The sequence below is a fragment of the Chaetomium strumarium genome (assembly GCF_033439665.1).
Source record: "Chaetomium strumarium strain CBS 333.67 chromosome Unknown B0T15scaffold_3, whole genome shotgun sequence".
Classification (NCBI taxonomy): Eukaryota; Fungi; Ascomycota; class Sordariomycetes; order Sordariales; family Chaetomiaceae; genus Chaetomium; species Chaetomium strumarium.
The window spans coordinates 3,185,301-3,206,205 of NW_026944431.1; the positions used below are offsets into that span (position 1 = coordinate 3,185,301).

Below are 20,905 nucleotides of genomic sequence, written 5' to 3' on the forward strand. Positions count from 1 at the left end.
TGAACGACCCATTCCCAACACGCTAAGGTTTCCCCACATTCGCTGTTGAGCTCGCTCATTGGGACAGAACCACCCGCAACCCCGGGCCGGAGACACCCAGACACCTTTCTCCCAATCTGCCGCCTCGTCCCCAGAAACAGCTTGCAGATTGCGCCCGGTTGCCGAAACTAAACCCTCAATCGCATCACCAGTATCCCTATCGCTGCGCCATCGCTTTTCGTGGCATCTGCTCTCCGTCACGTACGCATAACGTTAGTGATTCTTACATTATTCTCAAACACATACGGTACTGTCCTGCCGTGGAGTCCTGTCGATCGGCGCGACGGCGGCCCAGCACACAACGGCCCCCTGCCGCTTCGCGCAAAGATTTCGCTCGGTCGCGTTTCCATCTGACCCGCGCTTTTGCTAGACTCGAGGCGTCTGCGGTGAATCTTCTCTCGCTACTGTTCTCCCACGGAGTATATTTTCAGTTCCCAGGAAGACCGTCGCTCACCGACAATGGCGCCAAACCGACACCTTCCGGAACGCCGCAATCCGCTCTTGATTGACGATGTGCCGTCCCGTATGGCTCCCCTCCATCGATTCAACTTTCTGACTTGTCGCTTACTTGCTGCAATTAGATAGCGAACTGGTAGGTCGTCGTCGGCTGGGGCAGACGCAGTTGACGGCGCGAATGGTCGCCGCGATTCCCGGCAGCGAAGTCGACACGTCATCGCTTGGCGCGTTCGATTACGCGCACCTACGAGCTCCGCTGCCGAAGGGAATCGTGTCAGGCATCTTCAAGTCGTCTCCTCAGAGCTACTTCCTCATGCGACGCAGCCAGGATGGCTTCGTTTCCGCCACCGGCATGTTCAAGGCCACCTTTCCGTGGGCGGCGCAGGAGGAGGAGGAGACGGAGCGCAAGTACATCAAGTCCCTCCCGACTACGAGCCCGGAGGAGACGGCCGGCAACGTCTGGATTCCCCCCGAGCAGGCTTTGGCGCTGGCTGAGGAATACGGCATTGCGCCCTGGATTCGCGCCCTTCTCGACCCAACGGATATTCCGCTGCAACCAAGCACCGATAGTGGCCCTCCGAAGCACATCACGCCGCCGCCTAAGTTCTTCTCCGGCCAGCCCACACTCGCCCCGCCTACCCCGGCCTCCACGCGCGCATCCCGTAGCCGCCGCTCCGTTAGTCCCGCGAAGTCAATGGCCAGCAAGCGCGCAACCGCGAGTCCGCGGAAGCGAAGGGTTGCGTCGGTGCAGTCTTCTTCCGTGGTCACCGAAACCCAGTCGACCAGCACCGGCGATTCGGTGTCGCCCACGCTTGTGAACGGAGAGACGCCTTTCCAGTCGCAGCTTTCAGCTCCATCAACAAGCAAGAGGACGGCGGTCGAGGAGGCGACCGAGACCGAACTTAGGATTGAGTCGATTGAGAAGGAGCCAGCTGTTGTGCTCGAGCCGGTCGAAGAAGAGCCCAAGCTCAAGGTCCATGTCGACCAGGACGTGACCGTGGACGCGGATGGTGAAGAAGTCAAGCGCACCAAAGTCGATCTCGAAGTGCCCATCCTTGGGGAGCTCCCCTCACCTCAGGACGCTGCCAAGATGGTTGCCGATGCTAGGGCGATGGTCGAAGCTGCCGTCAAGGCTGACAATGAGTCTACTGCTGCCGTCGCCGGCAGCAAGGGCAAGCGGAAGGCCGACGAGATCGCCCAAGATGAGGAAGGGGAGGAGGGCGAAGATGCCGCTGTTGAGCCTCCCAGGGCGAAAAAGGTCAAGACAGAGGCGGAGATCCGCAAGGAGAAAATCCGCAAGCGGGCTTTCTTCGGCCTCACTGCTACAGTTGCTGTCGGAGCATTTGGGTGAGTAACTTGTTCTCCTTGCTCCTCGTGTTTACTGTCGTTGTACTGACTAGATGACAGTGCGCTACTGCCAGTGATTACTCCTTATGTCATGAACGCGCTATAAGTTGGTGATCAGAACTGCACTCCTTCTGTGCTGTTACATACCGCGATGCGCTCAGCGGCTCAGCGTCTCCCGTAATGGGATATTGACTTATTTTGACGGACACTCACCATCCCACCTTGCTGGGTTGTGCTGAACAGAACTGCAGAACAGGACGCGGGAGGCCTTTTCTTGTTGCCATATTGCACATGCGCTTCATATTTCATTTCTTTCCTGCACATACCCCCTACGGCATATGCCGTTTCCCTGACGTTACACTAAATAGCTGGGAGCTGGATAAGAAGGCGAGCCTCTTTCTCTAAGGAAGACTTGAGTCGGTGGATATAGGACACGGTTGAAGCTGCCCTGGGGGGACATCACAAGCTCCATGAGAAGGCAGCGGCGAAGGACGGCTTGTTTACGGACAGGGAGTGGGCGTTGAGGTGACGGAATAATCCCAATATCCCCTTTTAATGTGTCCTGTCAGTATTACCCCGAAGTGTGAGTTCTGAGGTGTACGGCGTTGGCATTGGAGTTCAAGTACATGCAATCCAATGGTATGATGGTTTCTCAGCTGTTTTGCGCAGTATTCCATACATTGAAATATGTTCGACTTGTGACAGGTGGAATGCAGGGTCCGGATTGTAATCACGGGCGGAGATATCGGAACTTCGGGAAGCTGCTGTGGAACGCTTGGACCAAGCCCACTTCGTCCAATTCCGCGCACAAAAGCTTTCTCGCACCAAAGTGCAGCTTTTCCCGCTCCAACTCCTCCAGGGAGGATGAGAATTATCTCTTCAGCAATGGTCAGTTCAACGTTGTACTCTTGAGACTGTTCGAGCCTGGAGAAGGAACGCTAGTTCCTGACTGCAGCGCGTCGATCGTCCCTACTTGTTTCTACATGTAGTACCGATCCTCGTACTGTACGAAGGTGGTCCTGTGACCCAAGAGTTTAACCATGCTCGAATGAGCTGCCGCCTCCGGTCGGCAATGGCCGGCTTTGTCCACTGGCTGCCCCGCCGACTATATCGCTCGATCGGCTCAAACAACGAGGCAAGAAGAGCCCGCCTGAGAACTGCCTGCCTTCAAGACGTCTGGATAGCCTACATCGTGACGGCATCACAAAATGAAGGTGGCAGTGAGGTTACGAAGGCCTGCTATGCAGGTGCAGCGCCGGGCCTTTTCGGTGTCACCACGCAGGCTGAACAACTATGCATTCATTGGCCTGGGCCAGATGGTATGTTATGCAACTGACCTTGCTTTTCGCCGGCTTGGTGCTGACGGTGGTTTTGTCTGAGTAGGGGTACCAAATGGCGCGGAACCTCCAAGCGAAACTTCCGCCGTGGAACACCATACGCGTCTTCGACATCAACACGGCGGCCTCGGAGAAGCTGGTGCAGGACATGAAGGCACAGCAGGCTGGCGGCGCTGCCCCAGAGGTAGCTGTCAGCGCAGGCGATGCGGCCAAAGATGCGGTATGTGACATCTTGCTTGGCTCACTTCCTCTTGCCCCTAATCCCAGGCTTTCATGATGAGTTTGTTCCATCAATGACGTTCTAAGTTGGGCCGGCTTGCCGGTCTTTACCGTGATTATTGTTATACAACAAAAGCCAATCCTCTGAGAAGCCTAGGGGTTAGCCTAATTCTTTGCACACGACGAAAGGAGAAACCATCAAGAGTGTCAGCTGACTTGGGCTTGAGATAGGACACGGTCATTACCTGTCTCCCGGAACCGAACCACGTCAAGTCAGCATATGAAGATATTCTATCGACGTACAATGCTTCTCCGAAAGGGGAAGCTCTCCCCGGATCAAAGTCCCGACTGTTCATCGACTGCTCCACCATTGACCCTACCTCGTCACGAGAGGTTGCTGCTGCCGTGTCATCCGCGCTTCCCAATGGACGCGGTAACTTTGTTGACGCACCGATGTCAGGCGGCGTCGTCGGGGCAACCGCCGGTACATTGACGTTCATGTTAGGAGCACCAGAGTGTCTCCTCAGTCGCATTGAGCCGATTCTGCTCCGGATGGGCAAGCGGGTGCTGCACTGCGGCCCGCAGGGGGCCGGCCTATCGGCCAAGCTGGCAAACAACTATCTACTTGCGATTGAGAACATCGCGACGGCAGAGGCCATGAACCTCGGCGTGAAGTGGGGTTTGGATCCGAAGGTTCTCGCGAGCGTCATCAACGTCAGCACCGGAAAGTGCTGGCCGAGCGAAGTGAACAACCCTGTGCCGGGCGTCGTCGGGACTGCGCCGGCGAGTCGGGATTATCAGGGAGGGTTCGGCATCAGCTTGATGCGCAAGGACCTGAGACTCGCTATGCTTGCAGCGAAGGAGGCTGGTGCAGAGCTCCCTCTGTCTGAAAAGGCAGCAGAAGTGTACCGGAATGCCGAGGCGGAGGAGAGGTGTAAGGGACGCGACTTCTCCGTTGTTTATCGATGGCTTGGTGGGAAGGAATAACAGCAAAGCGAGTAATTTCGCTGCTGTCATCCTGCTATCCCATGCTGTACGTACATACCTGTAGGTACCGTATCAACGCGTTCGCTCATCATGCATGCCGCTCAAGGATTCATATCATTTCTCAAGAGTGTCTCTATCGCATAACATGAATGCACCGGGGGGCAGGAGCTCAGCTTGACATGTGAGACCAGGGCTCAAAAGTTTGCGGGGAAGGAGGGTCTCCACCACTCGCAGTCATCTTCTCCGAGCTTCCACAGCCCTACCTCGCTTCCGCCGCCAATGCGCTTGGCACCTGGTTTTGATCACCAAATGCCATATCAGATTGCCAAGTGCGACTATTGGAACCCCCGGTGTGCATCTACTCGGATCCGATACGATGATCGGAGCTTTGCCGACTTTCGACCGCATGCCCTCCTATACATGCGTAGGGTACAGTCACATACGGCACAAAGGTCAAAGGACTCCGAGCATGTCACCGACTCACCTGAGCATTCTGCTCTCGGCATGGGGATTTGGTCTATTTCCAGGTCCTTGGCCTACTCTGCTGTTCCGGGCTCGCTTCCGGCTCCCTTGTCAACGGTTGCAACAGCGTAGCCCTGGGCAGGATTTTGCTGGTGGTGCCATGCCCCTGGCTGGGTAGCATTCAGCGGTTGGGTCAACGTTACTGGGTCAAAGCTACGCTGCCATATCAGAGCTCGGTTGTGTCTGAAGGGTAAGGTATATATGATCTACCCCGCTGGCCAATCTTTCTGCGCCCGTCTCTCTTCGTCTCTGTTGCTCGTTAGGACCGTAACTGTAAGATTCGTATTGGGGTAACTAGTTGGCGGGTTGTCCTGATATTTCGAGGTTGTTACCTCAACACAACCGGCTGAAGCGGTTGAAGCGACCAAGCCTGTGACGATCTCCATTGCTCGCATGCCCAATCGCAGTTCATAAACCTATACACAGGAGGACCGACCGAAACGTAAAACGGCGGCAACAATGGACAAGTTCGACCCGTCGATGATCCCCCCGGGGATGGACCAGCAGGACATTGACAACCTGATCGCCAACTACTACTATTCCTGCAAGGAGGTGACGGCTTACTGTCCCGTCGAGGCCACCACGCTCGGGTACTACCCCAACCGAGGCATCAACATCTTCTTCGCCATTGGCTTTGCCCTGGCGATGATTGTCACGTTAGTACTGGGCGTGTGGAAGAAGACGTGGAGCTACATGGCGTTCATTGCAGCAGGGTGCGCCCTGGAGTTTGCAGGTTGGTTGTTCTCCCATGCCAATGATCACATCGGATGTTGGAAAGTGTGGTCCGTGGAAGGGTGGCTGGGAGGGTGATTGAGGGAGGTTGTCGACGGTACAACAAGTACCAGGGACCAAACGGGAAGGCAAGGGGGAGGCTGGAGAGAACCTCGGGGAAGAGATAATTCGGAGGGACTAACGACGACAACAGGCTACGCCGCGCGCATCCCCCTCACCGACAACCCCTGGAACAAGAACGCCTTCGAGACGCAGATCGTCGCCATCATCCTGGCGCCGACGCTCATCTGCATCTCCATCTACCTCACGCTGAAGCACGTCTGCCTGTCGCTTAACCCGGCCCTGTCCCGCGTCCGCCCGCACCTATACCCCTTCATCTTCGTCCCGCTCGACGTGTCCTGCCTCTGTGTGCAGGCCATCGGCGGGTCGCTGGCGGCCAGCGGCGCCAAGGTCAACCTCGACATGGTCAACCACGGCAACCGGTGTATCATTGCCGGGATCGTGCTGCAGGTGGTGGTGCTGCTGTTCTTCGGGACCTCGGCGGGCGATTACTTTCTCAGGGTCAAGAAGTGGTGAGTGGAAACATCCAACCGCAAGTGACAGACTCGTTTGTCTAGGTGGAAAATTCAAAAGGCTGACTGAGCTTGACACAGGATCAAGTCGGACGGGGCAGACCCTGAGGCAGTGGCGCTGTGGCATGACAAGCGGTTCAGGATGTTTATGTACGCTGTAGCTGGGGCGTACAGTGGCATCTTGATTCGGTGTATTTACAGGTGCAGTTGTACCTTACCGTCGCTTTCTCGGAACCTAGAAGGATGCTGACGGTTTTGTTGACAGGATTGCGGAAATGGCCGGTGGATGGGGAAACCCTATCATGCAGGACGAGCCATCTTTCATTGTACTGGAGGGATTGTGAGTTGGCCTCTATTACCCCGTCTTCGAATAAGGAAAAGTATGTACTGACTGGAGGTACATTTCAGCATGGTCCTTATTCCATGCCTTCTTTTGGCTTTCTTCTCGCCCGGCATACTGTTTCCTCAAATGGCCGCCCGCATGTCTGGCCCTGGCCGGATAGGGCCGGGTCACAAGGATGGCAATAAGAGTAATCCAGAAAAGCAATCCCAGCCTGAGGGCCATGAAGGTCGGCAACATGTTGCAAGCGGAGATGAGTCGCCGCCCAGCGAAATCCATGCAAAGGAGACGCCAACGTCAGCATCCCCAGCAATTTAATTCAAGAATTAGAAGGAGGGGTGAAAAGGAAGCGTGATGGTTGATTCCCTGGGCTATTGGGCCTAGAGAGGCGTAGGTGCTTGGGAGGAAATCGGAGCTAAAGCTAGTCGAGTCCTCCATTTTCCTGGACAGCATACCCAACTCAACCATTTCAGTATTCGATCCTTGAATACTCCGTATTTGATAACTAGGATTCTTGCTAGGATTGCCAAACACTGTACAGGAAAGCCTATTTCTCAAGATACTGTCCATAAGGTACCTTTGAAAGCTTCCATTCTTATGACGCATCTGGACACACTAAATCAAGGATCGAAGTCCTTTATGTTACTCAACAAGTGATCTTTGAGGATGCCAATGTGGGTAAATGAAGCCAGTGAAAGAACCCCGGGATCTCACGTTTCACGTATAGAAGATCAGGAGTCGCGGAGCAGGTGTTGCAAGCATAAGTCGTATGTAGGATACTACAGATGAAATTTGCAACATACAGAATGAACCATCACAACAACGCCAAATGTTTCCAAGGATATTCAAGCACAGTAACAGTCCAGCAGAATGCACCGTCTGTGGTAGGTTCTGTTACGCAGCTTTGCGATTCACATGTACTAAAGTTGCGACTTCCCTCCTGCGGTCTCTGATTCAGAACTGGAAACTTCAAAGTTGGCAGAATAAGTCTTTGCCCACAACCAAAGACTTCCAGTTGACAGAATAGGGCCTGATGGTCGAGGAGAGCTCCAAAAACAACTCAGCGGTTCGAGGATCAGGACTCGTTTGGCAAGAGGAGCTGCCTTGGAAGTACGAGCCAAAGTGAGAGGAAGGTGTAAAGCGGTTCACCAGCTCAACTTCATATCCCCGTCTGGCCTCTCTCTACTCCATAGGTGTGCTTGCAAACGGCGGCTGCCAACCCAGGCTCTGAGTTCACCACATCTGGGGTTTTACTTCTTTCCGTTTGCCACAGGATCTGAGTGCGTCAGGGTTCCCCTTTCCTACCAACCAGCACGGCTGGTGTTTTAAGGCCCATTCCTACTTTTGCTTAGGATCATGAGCTGTGGTATTGATTGTCTATGATTCTCAGCGCCGCGACGTTCAGCCTTGGTTCGAACCAGCGCCGAATATAAGACCAGAGCCATCATGCTCGCGGACTTATGAACGATTGGTAAGTATTGTACATACCTGCTCGCTTGGTGACAAGTCCATCTAGAATGGCCTCTACCTGGTTCCGCACCAGGCCGGGTTCCCGGTCGGAGTTGACATTGTGAAGCTTGTTCCTCCTTCGGAAACTCTCGATCACCTCGGACGTTGTATTCTGGAAAGTTTCGATGCGCCTCCTGATATTATCCTCAGTGTCGTCAAACCGATTGCGATCAGAGCGCGTCAGACGCTCCACCATCGTCGACTCTGGGCAGTCGAGAACAAGGAGGAGCGTAACTGGACCGACTATCTGTTCAAAGTAGTTGCACTGCTCCATGTTGCGAGGGAACCCTGACGGAAGCATTTCCGTTATTAGCACTGAGCAGGTTCAGTCCTCAGGAGCCTGGGCTCGTTGGGACCAGGGCACACACAAAGTACTAGGACACATACCATCGAGAATGAAGGCGCGCGTCCCCTCGGCAAGACTTCTCTGCATGTGATCTCTCACGATGGAGATGGTGATTTCCTTGGGGCCGACTTTGCCAGCCATCATGTTTTCGCGGATGATACCGGCATACTGACTGCCTGGGCGATTGATCTCCTGCCTCAGCACATCTCCGATGCTGATATGCGCGAGCTCGAAGATCTGCGAAAGCATCTGGCATTGCGTTCCCTTACCGGACCCGGGTCCGCCCAGCATGCCGACAATCACAGCCTGCTTTAAGTCGGGTTCGGGCCGGGGTGATGGATCACCGAGTATTCCGGCGCAAGTCGTTGCCATGCTGGTATGTACAATTTCAGCTCCCTGGTGGCACTTGGGTTTAGAACTTTAGGTAGGTCGTGGAATCGGTGCTCTATGTGTCCAGCAGTATCTATGGTGAAAGGTGAAAGGATCAAGAGGGTAAAAGTGGATGAATTTGTGGGTTGGTTGGTTGGTTAGAGGAGTTTGTTTCTCAGAGCCCGACCAATGCCTAAGAAATGTCTTTAAGCCAAGGTGTGTGTTGCACAAACAGATGGTTAGTAATCGGGCACTTGTACCATCGGTACAACCACAAAGCCAGTCGCTTGCTCGTTGGGGAGGGGAGGTATGGTAGCTGTATTGATTCGTGGACCAGATAATGCCTGGTATACTACTAGTAGGTGATATATGGCATACGAACTGAAGTAACGTCGGGTACAGTACGTTGCCGTTGCCTCAGAGCACAACTTGCATACAAGGCACCTACCCGATACGATGCATACCTTGTAGGTAACTTGAGATCCAACCTCATTGGGAGCGTGACCCCTGTGACACCTATGCAGTGGGGTAGGTCGAAGTATCATACGGCGTAGAGAGGTGCATATGGTACACCAAGGCCCCACGTAGGTATATTGTTTGCATTCCACATCGAATGATAACCCCTGGTGGCCGTACCTCCTTCATGCGGGTGTGTCGGGGAGGGAAGTTACACAAGAACCCGATACCGCACCACCGGCTCTTGGCCCCGACGTACATTCTTCCCCTTGGCAACGAAAGCAGTCCCGCGGCCAGCTTCTGCGAAGTTTATCATATTCCGAAGCGCCGGCAGGATGGGCTCTTATTTCTCCAAGTCGTCAAGGGATCGCTCAGAGGACTCCCCGGAGCACCCAGCCTTTGTCTCCCTAGGCATGGTGGTCCTGGATGAGATTCGCTTTCCCAACGGAACCATTCTTCACGACGTTGCGGGTGGATCAGGCTTGTACAGTGAGTATTCTTCGACCAGGCATAGTATTCGGCCTCTGCTTAAACGGGTATTCGTCACAGGCACACTCGGCGCGCGCATGACCGACACTGCAGCTGCTCGCCCCCAAACGGTCGGCTGCTGTGTCCTGGCAGGAAGCGACTTCCCCGATGCTGTGGAGCAGGCTATCAAAAGCTGGGGCATCGCCCTGACGATCAAAAGAGATGCCTCCAGGTTGTCCACTCGAGGCCTTCTCACGTACTTGGGGGGCAGTTTTAAAGGTTTGGCTGGCAACCCTACGATGCCGTCCGTGAGGGGTGGCTGTGCTGACACTTGCGGGACTAATAATAATAATAGAGAAAACTTTCGAGTACACTACCCCTCCGCTGCAACCGACGCCCGCTGACCTCAGCGGCTCACCACTGCTGCGGTCTAAGGCCTTCCACTTTCTGGCCACACCGGAGCTGATGGACACGTTTGCAACGGACCTCGCTGTTCTCCGTCTTGAGGCCGCAGTTGCCTCACAGTCACTCATGGTCTGGGAGCCAGCTCCAGCTTCCTGCAATCCGGCAAACCAAAACGCACATCTCAAGATAGCCAAGTGCGTCGACATATACTCGCCCAATCACGTCGAGTTCTTGGCCACGTTTGGCTCCGGTGACGAACCACTGGCGGAGTTTGACCGCAAAAGCATCGAAGACAAGGCGCTCCGAGTCTTGGAATGCGGAGTGGGACGAAACGGAGACGGCGCCGTCGTGATCCGCTGCGGTGAGCACGGCTGCGTGGTTGCCTCTTCTTCGTACTCTGCTCGATGGTTCCCAGCATTTCACAGTAGTGGCTCCTCTCGTGTTGTGGACGCCACCGGTGCGGGAAACGCCTTCCTTGGTGCCTTCACGGTCATCTTCGGCATTGCTTCCGACCTTACCGAAGCCGCTATCGCAGGCTCCGTTGCTGCGAGCTTTGTCATAGAACAAGTCGGGTTGCCCGATAGAACTTCACGCCACGGCAGGGAGATGTGGAATGGGGAAGAATTCTCAGCCAGGGTTGATCGATTCCGTACTATGCTCAAGACACCCGTCAATGGGTGAGCTGCGGTAGCGTAATAACAAGGCACTGATTTCGCTCGCTTAGCAGCATGAAGAGTCGTGGCTCTCACGCTGATCATCACGCCTGGACTCTTTTGAGATATGCTGACCATCCTTCAGCTTGATACTGCTTCGCGGCCTCCACGGGATCCGCCGAAGCGTAGATTCCTCTGCCTGCAATGATGAAGTCCGCACCACGTTCGACCGCGCTCGCGGGCGTCTGATACTGCTGACCGAGCTTGTCGCCCTTGCTTGCCAGGTTGACGCCAGTGGTGAAGACGAGGAAATCCTCCTTCTCCGCCGCCTGATCCTCGCCGAGCGCCCTCGTTGCCACAAAGCCAATCATGGATCGTGGGAACTGGCGGGCTATGTCGATGCACTTCTGGGTGTACGACCCGGTGGCAAGGCTGCCCTTCGAGGTCATCTCGGCCAGGATAAGGAAGGCCCTCTGCTCGGGGAAGGGAAAATCGGGCGCTGTCACTGTCTTATCCAGCGCCTCGACGATCCCGTCGCCGCCCAGGACGCTGAGGTTCACGAGATCGGCCCATTCCGAAAGGCGTAGGACGCCACCATGGTACTGCTTCTGGACGGTGTTGCCGATGTCCACCAGCTTGCGATCTTCAAAGATCAGAAAGTTGTGCTTTTTGGATAGCTCCTTGAGTTTCTGAATGGTCTCGTCACTAAAGTCCGAGACCAGGTCGACATGAGTCTTGAACACCGCGATGTAAGGTCCAAGGCCTGGCCAAGCCGGGTTAGTATCAGTAGCAATCGGTAGGCGCATACGGTGCCTTTGGGAGTGAAACTACTAACTATCGGCGCATGCAAGCAGGCTTTTGCTATCGGTCAGATCCGCGGAGATCACGAGGTTGGATTTCTTGGTCTCGGCAAGCTGGAAGAGACGTTTGGCAAGCGGGTGGGGATGGGCCACAGCTCGCTCGGAAAATGGGAGCTTCGAGAGGGAGGCCATGGCTGAATAGAGATCCTTGCGCGAAAATGATTCTGTGTGTATGGTGCTGAGGAGACTGTGGCGCTGTGGAAGTTGTTGTCGAGTCGATAAGTAACCCTCTCAGTTTCCTTACAACGACGGTTTTTATGTAAACTGCCAGTGTCCGAGAAATGATTGTGGTGTGTGAGGGGGTGCTCCGTGGAGCAGCGGCATCCAGTCACACATTAAGGCTGTCCCTCTTGCATTCTTTGTGCAACCCAGGAATCAGCAGATTGTTCAACAAGGCTCTGTAAGCGTAGGTAGGTATGCATCCGTCTACAGCACAGCGGCACAGTCACGGGCATCATTATGGCCCGAGGGACTCAATGCATGGTCCTTCACAGTTACACGGAGGCTGCCGTCTTCGAATTATTACCTACTGCAGTCGTCGGCACCGAGAATTGCTTCTCTGACCGATGTCTGCTGCAAATCTGCAGTCGTCCTCCAATCATAGATCATAGGTTTGCCGCAGAAGAACGGCAATAGCTTCATTATACCACCCACACCTTCATATTGGTGGCTTCTTATTGCCAATTCGCCGAGCGGAAGCCTTCCGGCTCAGTCCCTAGATGATAACTGTACAGAGCTCCCACATCCCGTTACCGCTGCGCGGCCGCGGACGCTTTGCGAGTTCCCTCTTGGTGTGTCGCCCGATATCACCACAAACATGGCGCCGTACGGGGAAGACGATGATGACTTGAGGGACTACATCCAGAACTTGCCGGCAGCGGCCCTTTCCGTGGAGCTGGTCGAGGTGTTCAGGGCCCCGGACAAGAAGAGCCGCGTTTCTCAAAGACAGTTCTCCATGCTCGACCCGCTGACGGAGCACTTGACCAAGCAGGTAACTCCTCAAAGTCTGATCTTAGTCTTTTCGTCAGTGCTTACTCCCACGCAAGATACCAGAAACGCTGAGTCTTCGAGTCCTGTGGGTCTTTCTCCTTCGTAAGGGTACAAGTACCATCAAGCTCATCGTTTCTGACACTTTTACTCCACCTAGAGTTGTCACGAAGCTGTCAGGACCGCTCTTGCAATTCCTCGGTGCCAAGTACCAGATGGATTATGAACTCTGGACATGCCGGTTCAAAACGAGCGATAGGGAGTGGTTCGCGGGACCTTTGCTTCAAGGCGGCAAGTATTCAACATCGATACTAGTAGCGTTTCTTTCCGTACCCGTCCAAGCCCCTCCACCCGTACTGCTTTATGCTGATGCTGTCAAGCAGGGGCCCGGTTTTTCTCGCACTTCAACCTGTCTGCTGTGGACTTCATGCGTGTAACGGCCGAAACGCCCGCTGCTTACACGGATGCCAGAAAGATCGGACATACGGTCCGCTTGGTACGGCTGCTTGATGCCACGACACGTGGTAAGGGTCTAGACCCACGTGTCTTTGTCATACGAAGAGTGTCTGGCCACCTTAGGTTGGATGGCCGTCTCTGGACGTTCTTGTACTTCCCTGATCCGTACCATAACATGGACGACGCCAATTTCGTCTCTCAAATTCCCGCCAATGCGCAGCCCCAGCTGGCAGCGTGGATCGACAACTACGTTGGGGACGGCTCACCCGAGGCTTTGATTGATGACCTGTCGAACGACGGGTTTGGCTTTGTTCTGAAGGTTCTAAGGGAGATCAAGACCTCCTGGAAGCTGTTCCTCAATGAGATGGAAGGATTTCTTGAGGATCTGGTTCGTCCGCCCCCCATGGTGCACGTCGCCGCTACACTCAGCTAGGTCGCTGACTGAATGGCAAACAAAAAAGACAGAAGATTTCGACGACGAAGCACTCATCGAATCAGCCAACTGGCTCCACAGAAAGTTTATCTTGATGGTCGACTACTCTGAGCGGCAGCTCAACTACCACAGCCGCTTCATCACATACTTGACAAATGCTCCCTCGCAGCACGGGTTGTGCATTCGTCCAACCACATTCGAGAGGGATCTCCTGCAAGAAAGAGACGCAATGGTGGTCGTGTGCTCCAGATTTCTGGCGCTCCGGACAAGAACCAGTGCTATCCTTGACACGGTACGTTATGCTCCTTTATTATGCTTCTCTTCCCCCGAGGGCATCGTACCTGGTACTCTCGCCCTCCGTTTGCCAACTGTATTGTACTGCTTGTTTTGAAGACATTTCTGACGCCTTGTCACAAATATGCTAGGCTATGAATCTGCACGCCGTCAGGCAGGCCCGCATCTCGCAGAACATGATGGAGTTGCAGCGCAGAGATGCCGAGCTCGCATTCAACCAGAACCAGAGCATAAAAAGACTCACCGTTCTCAACATGGTGTATCTTCCCGCCACGTTTATTGCGGTGCGTATGCCCTTGAAACAACTTTTCCGTTCTATTAGCCGCTTGGTCACCCCCCTGAATCAGCAATCATCAAATGGCTCCTGCTTCGAATTATTTCGACGAGTACCAACCCCACAGACCTAAAATCACTGACTGTTTATGGGGTGACAGGGAGTGTACGGGATGAATGTCGCCGACAACGGAGACCATGGAGCCTGGAGCCTGTGGAGCTTTGGCCTTGTCGCGAGCCTGCTGACCATCCTGACGCTCGCCCTCGCGATGTTCAGGATTGAGATAGCAGCTGTATATTCCGTGAAGAGCTACTTGCAGCGTCATGGATCCTCCTCTTCCTCCGCTACACGCACCACCGGAGGAAAGCCCCCCTGGTTCCAGCTCGTCGATTGGATACAGAAGGAGAGAGAGAGACGTAAAGGCCGAAGGAATAGCGTTGTTTAAAAACTAGGTAATCTTCGCAGAATGGGTGGTCGGAATACCGTAGATGACAAGACATCGCACTTCAATGCTTTCCCTCTCGTGCTTCTCAGCCTCACCAGTTACCTCATTCAGTTCAAATGACCCATGGGCGCATTGCGCATAAGCCAATCCGTCATCCCCATCTTCATCGACACCATCAGCCTCATCTCTCTCAAGGCTATCAAAACACTGCAACAGCAAAACATCAGCCTCGCCCATATTGCTCCAGTACCAGAACTCTTGGGTGCTCCGGTGCTTGAGCGCGTACGTCTCGCCCACGTAGTCCGGATAGATCTGCCGGACGGGGACCAAGTCGGACTGGCGAAGCGACCGGCAATCGGCGAAGGTCAACGGGTGGTCGGTGACGGTTCCCCTGATCGACTTCCACACGTTGATGATGGAGAAGCGTATCGCCCCGCTCTCCAGCATCGAAGCTGTCTGCTGGTCCAGATGGCGGCGGGCCCGTCCCAGAGCACCCCGAGGCGACTGGTCGATATGGATTTTCCGGACCTGTCGAGCGGGTGTTTTCGTTGCGGAGGCCTTGCGGACAGTGTGGTCAAACACCGCGACGTCTGTCGCGCCGGGAAGTTGGTTGAGGAGGAGGGCCTTGACGCGCGGGATGTACCTGGCTGACACTTGGAGTGGGTCGTCAAAGTCGGTGGCATGTCGGTCTCCGGATGTTGTTGAGAGGCTCGGTGTAGTACAGAACACCCCTGGGAGGGCGGCGAAAGAATGAGTGCGCAGCGTAAAGTCACATTCCCGCCCACGGATATCTCGAATGGGAACCACCGCACGGTGATGCTCGTAGTTCCTAGTTCCGGGAGCGTCAGAGGTTTCGGCAATGTAGGAAGGAACCTCGCCGCTCAGGGGTTCGTGGTAGAAACACAGGGTTCGGTGTATAATACTCGGACATCTTGGTGTTGCCATCATCACAATCACAGGAAGCCCGCGCATTTTCCGTCGAGGGCAGCGACCTGAGGAGAATTGGGGTTACTTACCAGAGCTCCCATGGTAGAGCGAACGAGCTTGGGTACATGGAAATGTCATGAGGCCCCATGGTTGCGTAGTTCCTCTGAAACCAGGGCCATACACAAAATAGTGATAGAGAGGGCTGTAACGGATGAGTATCCTGTTACCTAGCTCCCAGGTGTCACAACGCAAATTAATGGTATGACATGCATGATACCCAAGGTATCCCTCTGCCGTGAGGCTATCATTCTTGGTCCAGAGCCTCCTCAAATCGCACAGAGGAGAAAGAAAGTGACTCTACTTGACTGAGGAGTAAGAACCCTGCAGATCACACGCCTCAGAGGCTAAGAGGAAGGTTGTTGGCATCCGGGCGATTCAGAGGCTCTCGCCTCGGCGTTTGTCATCCAGTTTGCCTGACCTGCACGTTAAATGTCCAAGTTCATCATAGGAACAAGCGCGAGGACGATAGGTGTGGGGTTTAGCTTGACCGAAACTGGCTGCTGGGTGATTGACAGATGCTGTGTTACCTTAAGTTTGGGTCTCGAGTGATGAGTTGCTGATTTCAAGTTCCAGCTCAGAATGGACTGGCAAAGTCCTTGCTCGAAGGCCATGGCAAGATACCACTTGGGACCTGTCACTACCCGATCGGAAATTTCGGGGCCGCGTGTACCCAGGTAGGCGCTGGGCTGACCCTTCAGTTCTAGGACTGGTTCGTTCATGAAGATTCGTCTACATAAGGTACGTTGGGATGCAGTATCGTGGGTAGGACAGCAGCACTCCGTGCATGAGGACTAACATTATGTAACCACTCTCAGCATGCTTCACCACCCAATGAGAACTTCACCTTGTGCAGCCTTGTGGCCAGCCGTCTGGCAGCGTGCCACATGCTCATGTCTTGAGATATCCCGTCCCGCACCGAAACCTTTCTGCCGCATCTCGTGGAACGGCCGGAGCCCTATGTCTCGGTCGATTCTCGGGCGTCTTGCGTCACAGGATGACTACCAGGACTGGATTGGCAATCTAACCTGTGCTCTACAGCGTGAGGGTATTCAGATCCCATGTTGCGGCTCATCGAACCTTGGCAAGGTGGTGTCACAAGGTATCGTCGCTCTTCAGTCGTACCAGCCCTGTTCCCCTTGCTTCCTCGGCTCCCTATCCTGATGGACTCCGCGGAAATACATGATTTTTGGGATAAGTCAATTGAATGCAAGGATCAAGATTGAAGCCTGACCAGCAATATTCTACCATCACTTCGAATGTTCGTAATGGCGATGTCAAGGTACAAAGGAAGGATGGCAATGGCGAGGATGGTAGGGTGGAGGGGGGCGCGAGCCGGCGGAGGCCGCTGCCGAACGACTCTACCGAGAGGGTTCCCTGACCGGTTAACGTGCAAAGGAGGAGACGATCGGCGATGACGATAAGAGGTGAGCACTCTGAGATGCCGAGCATGCTAAAGTAGAGGAAGGAGCGTGTGTGGTGGCTGAGGTATCGGATTGCCGAGAGGGGAGGCGACAGGAGGCTAAAGTACTAGGTACCTACTAAGTACTAGTACTGCTCAACAAAATGGTTCCCCAATAGAAACCTGGCAAATACCCAGGACTGAGAATCTGATACTGGGCTTACAAAGTTAAAATTAACTGAATATTTCTTATTCTTTCATTCTCTTTCAAGGTCCCACCTCAAGCTTCCTCCTCTTTTGCCCAGACCCACCACAGCTCAACACCCTCTGGCCACCATCACCTTCGCCGTCTGCTGCTCTAATATTGTCGCCTTTATGGAGAGGCAATAGGTGGCCGCAAAGGCTTGCCGTCGTCTGAGCACCCCAGAATGGCCCGGTAAGTCAGGAAAGTTTCCAGTATATTAACAACCTATCAAACCGCCCTCGATGTCTATGGTCGGGACACACCGTCATGTTGGAGAAAACAGACATGTTCTTGCTAAAGAGACTTCCCTATTTCATTAGAAGCACTATCAAGTATTAGTCAAATCCTGCAAGTCACTAACATTGTTGTGATACCCTTGGGTGTTAGGTCATCCACTTAGCATGCCTTTCAGGACATTCGCTACCAGCTCAGTGAGCTTTTGCCTGAAGCCAACCCTCCCAAACGCAAAAAAAAGGGCTCCTACTCAAGTCGCTCGCTTCCGGTCTGCACCGCTTTTGGCCGTGGGACCTGCCAGAAGCGGGTGAAAGAATTGCTCGGCCATCCCCCCAACCAAGGAATATAAAATAAACTCCGTATTCATCTCCATCCAATGGCCGGCGCCCCTGGGGTCGGCCTGCCGGAGGGCGTGCTGTCGCTCCGCCGCCAGACGATGTGTGATTTGGTAAGTGACCTCCAATCTTTGGTCCTCCTACAAGCCCGAAGAGAAACATTAAAACTTTGTGAAGGTAGTACCTTGCGCGCGTAGTCATCAGATACAATCACCTCGGGCGCAAATTGCCAGGCGTTCATGAGGCGGCAACTCATGCTATAAAGAGCTGGGAGCACTCAACACTGGCTATGCCCGTTGTATATGTACCAGTATGGCGGGATCTTAGAGTTTGTTCGTGCCTCTTTCTCCCTATCTCTCCAGCAGCCGGCTAACCACTAGCATCTCCAGAGTCCGGCCCGTCCGGAGGCGCTCCTCATTAGGCTATCAATTTCGGAGACAGTTCCAACATTGGAGGACCCTTCCAGGTCCCGTCGCTTCACGCGAAGGCGAGGGCGAACATACGAAGAGCTAGCGACACAACATTTGGCACCCAGCACAATATCGCGACATCATGGTTCGGTATCTCAACGCCGACCTGAAGGCCTAGTCGCCATTATGTTCAAGGCGTTCATGCCTCCCGCAGATTGCAGACACCGTCGGCGTCAGCATACGCCATGTTCAACGACTGACAAGGTTGTATCATGTACGATACCACCGGCAACCTTTGGGATTGCCGGCATGCGTGCCCTGGTGGACGCCGCCTACGTCTCGGACGTGGCGTTGAAGCGCTTCCACGACGAGCACTCCGACAAGGAAGGGCCGCCGGTGCGCCTGAACGCGTGACTTGAAGCCGCCACCGAGGACAAGTTCGCAGAGGACCACCCCGACGACAAACACACCTGTCAACAAAGGAGGCCCGTTACGGCGCTCATCCCGCAAGAAGAAGTGACCGGCTGACCGCGCCGTCGTCAGGCCTGACGTGGTAAGCCCATAAGACCTCGTAAAACCTTAAAGATGGCCCCCCGGCACCGCCTGCGGGCGAATGCCGACCCGGGGTCGGGTGGAGGCCGGCAATACGAGGGCATTGTCGACGGAACGGCGGCCGCGGCCTTCCTTCCACACAAAGTGCGTTGAGCAGCGTATGGAGAATGGAATCCACGGCAACCGCAATTTCTACATTCGTGGCCTCCATCCTACTACTGACGACGCGCCCCGAGGATGCGTTTCGCTTTTGGTGAGGTGGAGCAGAGCAAGGCAATCATTGCCGTTGGCTCCCGGGCACACCTGATGGATCTTTGGGTCACGCGATTGAACATGGGTCGACCACGATTAAGCAGGCCGGCCGGGCAGTGGCAGTAGGGCGACGATAACGAGGATGATGGTGGTGATGGTAATGACCTAGCTTAGTGGATTCACCGAGGCTTTTCTGGGTGATGGATGACATTAGAACCATGCTTCTTCGATGGGTGGTCCTCAAGTACTGTCTGTTGGAGGGGGTTCTTTTCTTATTGTTCTGTTGTTTACGGGAGACAAAATGGTGCCTAGAAGTGATGGGAGGCCGGTTAAGGAGAGGAACGGCCAGGCTAGGCCACTCTCGCAATAGAGTCTGTTGGTGATGAGAGGCCGGTGATGGGAGGCCGGTTAACGCATTACGCGCCATATCTCGGAGTTGGACTCTAAGAGTACCAGAAGGAGAAGGAAGAACAATGGTGGGCGGTAGTATTAGGAGGAGGTTGTAATGCAATAGGGGAGAGATGATACTTGTGGTCTCAGCACTGTTTGCTTCAATAAGAGGACGAGGCTCATGGGGAGGTCGTAGTCAAGAGAGCGCAGGGGGACAATATAATGACTGGTATTTGTCAACACTTGAAGTATGGAAGAAAGCCTAGTTTGTTGGTTTGTTGCCTTCTTTTTGTCACCCTTCGCTACTTGTGCTAGGGTAGGAAGCTTTTGTTCGGGACTAAGATGGATGTACTGTTGTAGACGCGGAGGCTCCAACAACTGTATGATATATCCCAACCGTTTATGGGCACAGTATTACATGTCTATGGCTACCTTGAACTGAAATTGTCTAGATCCACCAAGTAAATTCAGACTGAGCAGCTTCATACTTCCACGTATGTTTACCGGGAAAGTGCGCCCCTGTGTCAGTGGGATTCACTTGCATGTGCGATTCCGTATGCCAGGGAAGACTAGTGCCAGTGCTGCTTCCGATCGCAGTATAGTAACTTTGTCACCACATACATTGTCAACGCTTACTGCTGGAGTTTGAAAGCAGAATATCTTCTTGAACAGGCATCCTTGCTTGATAGCAACTCAGAACGGCGCCCATTGAAATACTTCGACAAACCAATACTTTTTTGGATTTGGGCATCCGACCGTGTGCAGAACCGGACCTAGAAGGTGTTTCAGAAACTTGCGCGGTGCCCTCAAGGCAAGAATAGACCCAGGCGCGAACATGTCCGTGTGTCACTTCTATCAAACTAGGTAGAGTAGGTCTAAAAGCTGACAGCGCGCACAGCTCTCCGTCATGCCTTTCCAGAACCTCAGCATCCCCTCTGCGACCAGGGACCGAAGCAGCACACCGACGACCAGACGCCGTGCCAAGTCCGAAGTGGAACACGAGCCAGCTTCACGTCGACAGCGCTCGGAAATTCGGTCCAATTCTGACGGTCCACGGCTGATTTTGCTGGCCCACGTCCTTGAAGACAAACTCCGACCCTCGATCCCCAGCGTAACGAGTCAGACGATCGAAAACGGGCCTGATGTCTTGCGGCTACTGCGAGAAGGCATCGACATCTGCGACTTCGCCGCGGATCCCAAGGAACAGAAGAAGAAGCGGGAGCGGGAATATATTATCAAGATGCGCGCCGAGCTAGAGACCCAGGGGATTCAAGTGCGGGACTTTGCGATCGAGGCTGAGGCTAAGAAGCTGAAGATGGCACGAGCGGAGGTGAAGAGGATACAGCATGAGTTGCAGGAAAATTGTGTGGAGGTAAAAGACTTCGCTGAAGGTGCTTCTTTAGATAGAGGAAAGGGAAAGCGGTTCGAATTCGCATGATGGGGAAGCTTATTTTTGTATTCAACCCCCTGAGCATAATCGGGGCCAGCGGAAAACACTGTACGTATTTGTGTTATAGAACTACGGGATGTTCGCAGGCTTCTCGCTTGCGTTATCCCTGCAGCTGTATTTCAGTAGGAGCTCTTCAGTATTGACAA

At 54.1% G+C, this 20,905-nt stretch overlaps 8 protein-coding genes across 8 annotated transcripts; 5 read left to right on the forward strand and 3 right to left on the reverse strand.

Moving 5' to 3' along the window:
- Positions 1 to 498: 498 nt before the first annotated feature.
- B0T15DRAFT_393581 (uncharacterized protein) lies at positions 499 to 1,948 on the forward strand (the record flags this gene model as incomplete). Its single annotated transcript, XM_062864692.1, has 3 exons — positions 499 to 562; positions 621 to 1,842; positions 1,903 to 1,948. The coding sequence occupies 3 exons, from the start codon at positions 499 to 501 to the stop codon at positions 1,946 to 1,948; spliced, it is 1,332 nt and encodes a 443-aa protein (XP_062723067.1).
- Positions 1,949 to 3,050: 1,102 nt separating this feature from the next.
- On the forward strand, positions 3,051 to 4,385 carry B0T15DRAFT_394586 (NAD binding domain of 6-phosphogluconate dehydrogenase-domain-containing protein; the record flags this gene model as incomplete). The annotated part of the gene is made up of 3 exons (XM_062864734.1): positions 3,051 to 3,161; positions 3,226 to 3,399; positions 3,630 to 4,385. 3 exons carry the CDS (start codon positions 3,051 to 3,053, stop codon positions 4,383 to 4,385), a joined length of 1,041 nt encoding a protein of 346 aa, XP_062723068.1.
- A 719-nt stretch (positions 4,386 to 5,104) lies between these two features.
- Positions 5,105 to 7,020, forward strand: B0T15DRAFT_172234 (RTA1 like protein-domain-containing protein). Its single transcript, XM_062862208.1, has 5 exons — positions 5,105 to 5,640; positions 5,833 to 6,211; positions 6,293 to 6,412; positions 6,477 to 6,551; positions 6,620 to 7,020. Exons 1-5 carry the CDS (start codon positions 5,367 to 5,369, stop codon positions 6,867 to 6,869), a joined length of 1,098 nt encoding a protein of 365 aa, XP_062723069.1. The 5' UTR covers positions 5,105 to 5,366; the 3' UTR covers positions 6,870 to 7,020.
- Positions 7,021 to 7,995: 975 nt separating this feature from the next.
- B0T15DRAFT_395321 (adenylate kinase-domain-containing protein) lies at positions 7,996 to 8,778 on the reverse strand (the record flags this gene model as incomplete). The annotated part of the gene is made up of 2 exons (XM_062864778.1): positions 7,996 to 8,348; positions 8,448 to 8,778. The coding sequence occupies 2 exons, from the start codon at positions 8,776 to 8,778 to the stop codon at positions 7,996 to 7,998; spliced, it is 684 nt and encodes a 227-aa protein (XP_062723070.1).
- A 631-nt stretch (positions 8,779 to 9,409) lies between these two features.
- B0T15DRAFT_172751 (Ribokinase-like protein) lies at positions 9,410 to 10,823 on the forward strand. The gene is made up of 3 exons (XM_062862211.1): positions 9,410 to 9,720; positions 9,781 to 9,978; positions 10,055 to 10,823. The coding sequence occupies exons 1-3, from the start codon at positions 9,567 to 9,569 to the stop codon at positions 10,783 to 10,785; spliced, it is 1,083 nt and encodes a 360-aa protein (XP_062723071.1). The 5' UTR covers positions 9,410 to 9,566; the 3' UTR covers positions 10,786 to 10,823.
- Positions 10,824 to 11,978, reverse strand: B0T15DRAFT_172746 (orotidine 5-phosphate decarboxylase pyrG-penicillium chrysogenum). The gene is made up of 2 exons (XM_062862210.1): positions 11,593 to 11,978; positions 10,824 to 11,520 (listed from the first exon to the last, which is right to left on the reverse strand). The coding sequence occupies exons 1-2, from the start codon at positions 11,747 to 11,749 to the stop codon at positions 10,862 to 10,864; spliced, it is 816 nt and encodes a 271-aa protein (XP_062723072.1). The 5' UTR covers positions 11,750 to 11,978; the 3' UTR covers positions 10,824 to 10,861.
- Positions 11,979 to 12,402: 424 nt separating this feature from the next.
- On the forward strand, positions 12,403 to 14,712 carry B0T15DRAFT_172761 (uncharacterized protein). The gene is made up of 7 exons (XM_062862212.1): positions 12,403 to 12,608; positions 12,664 to 12,692; positions 12,765 to 12,895; positions 12,988 to 13,448; positions 13,522 to 13,785; positions 13,919 to 14,071; positions 14,222 to 14,712. The coding sequence occupies exons 1-7, from the start codon at positions 12,435 to 12,437 to the stop codon at positions 14,504 to 14,506; spliced, it is 1,497 nt and encodes a 498-aa protein (XP_062723073.1). The 5' UTR covers positions 12,403 to 12,434; the 3' UTR covers positions 14,507 to 14,712.
- B0T15DRAFT_395473 (uncharacterized protein) lies at positions 14,510 to 16,616 on the reverse strand (the record flags this gene model as incomplete). Its single annotated transcript, XM_062864783.1, has 2 exons — positions 14,510 to 15,325; positions 16,530 to 16,616. Coding segments are annotated over 2 exons (903 nt in total), but the record flags the coding sequence as incomplete, so codon positions are not given.
- Between the last annotated feature and the right edge of the window lie 4,289 nt (positions 16,617 to 20,905).

Excerpts from the sequence above, each read along its gene's own strand:
- B0T15DRAFT_172234 (XM_062862208.1), top strand. The coding sequence starts at position 5,367 with ATGGACAAGTTCGACCCGTCGATGATCCCCCCGGGGATGGACCAGCAG. Across the intron at positions 6,413-6,476 it reads TTGATTCGGTGTATTTACAG|GATTGCGGAAATGGCCGGTG; the intron begins GTGCAGTTGTAC and ends TTTTGTTGACAG. Across the intron at positions 6,552-6,619 it reads TTCATTGTACTGGAGGGATT|CATGGTCCTTATTCCATGCC; the intron begins GTGAGTTGGCCT and ends GGTACATTTCAG.
- B0T15DRAFT_172746 (XM_062862210.1), bottom strand. The coding sequence starts at position 11,749 with ATGGCCTCCCTCTCGAAGCTCCCATTTTCCGAGCGAGCTGTGGCCCAT. Across the intron at positions 11,521-11,592 it reads CCTGCTTGCATGCGCCGATA|GCCTTGGACCTTACATCGCG; the intron begins GTTAGTAGTTTC and ends CGGCTTGGCCAG.
- B0T15DRAFT_172761 (XM_062862212.1), top strand. The coding sequence starts at position 12,435 with ATGGCGCCGTACGGGGAAGACGATGATGACTTGAGGGACTACATCCAG. Across the intron at positions 12,896-12,987 it reads GGGACCTTTGCTTCAAGGCG|GGGCCCGGTTTTTCTCGCAC; the intron begins GCAAGTATTCAA and ends GCTGTCAAGCAG. Across the intron at positions 13,449-13,521 it reads AAGGATTTCTTGAGGATCTG|ACAGAAGATTTCGACGACGA; the intron begins GTTCGTCCGCCC and ends CAAACAAAAAAG.
- B0T15DRAFT_172751 (XM_062862211.1), top strand. The coding sequence starts at position 9,567 with ATGGGCTCTTATTTCTCCAAGTCGTCAAGGGATCGCTCAGAGGACTCC. Across the intron at positions 9,721-9,780 it reads GGGTGGATCAGGCTTGTACA|GCACACTCGGCGCGCGCATG; the intron begins GTGAGTATTCTT and ends TATTCGTCACAG. Across the intron at positions 9,979-10,054 it reads CTTGGGGGGCAGTTTTAAAG|AGAAAACTTTCGAGTACACT; the intron begins GTTTGGCTGGCA and ends TAATAATAATAG.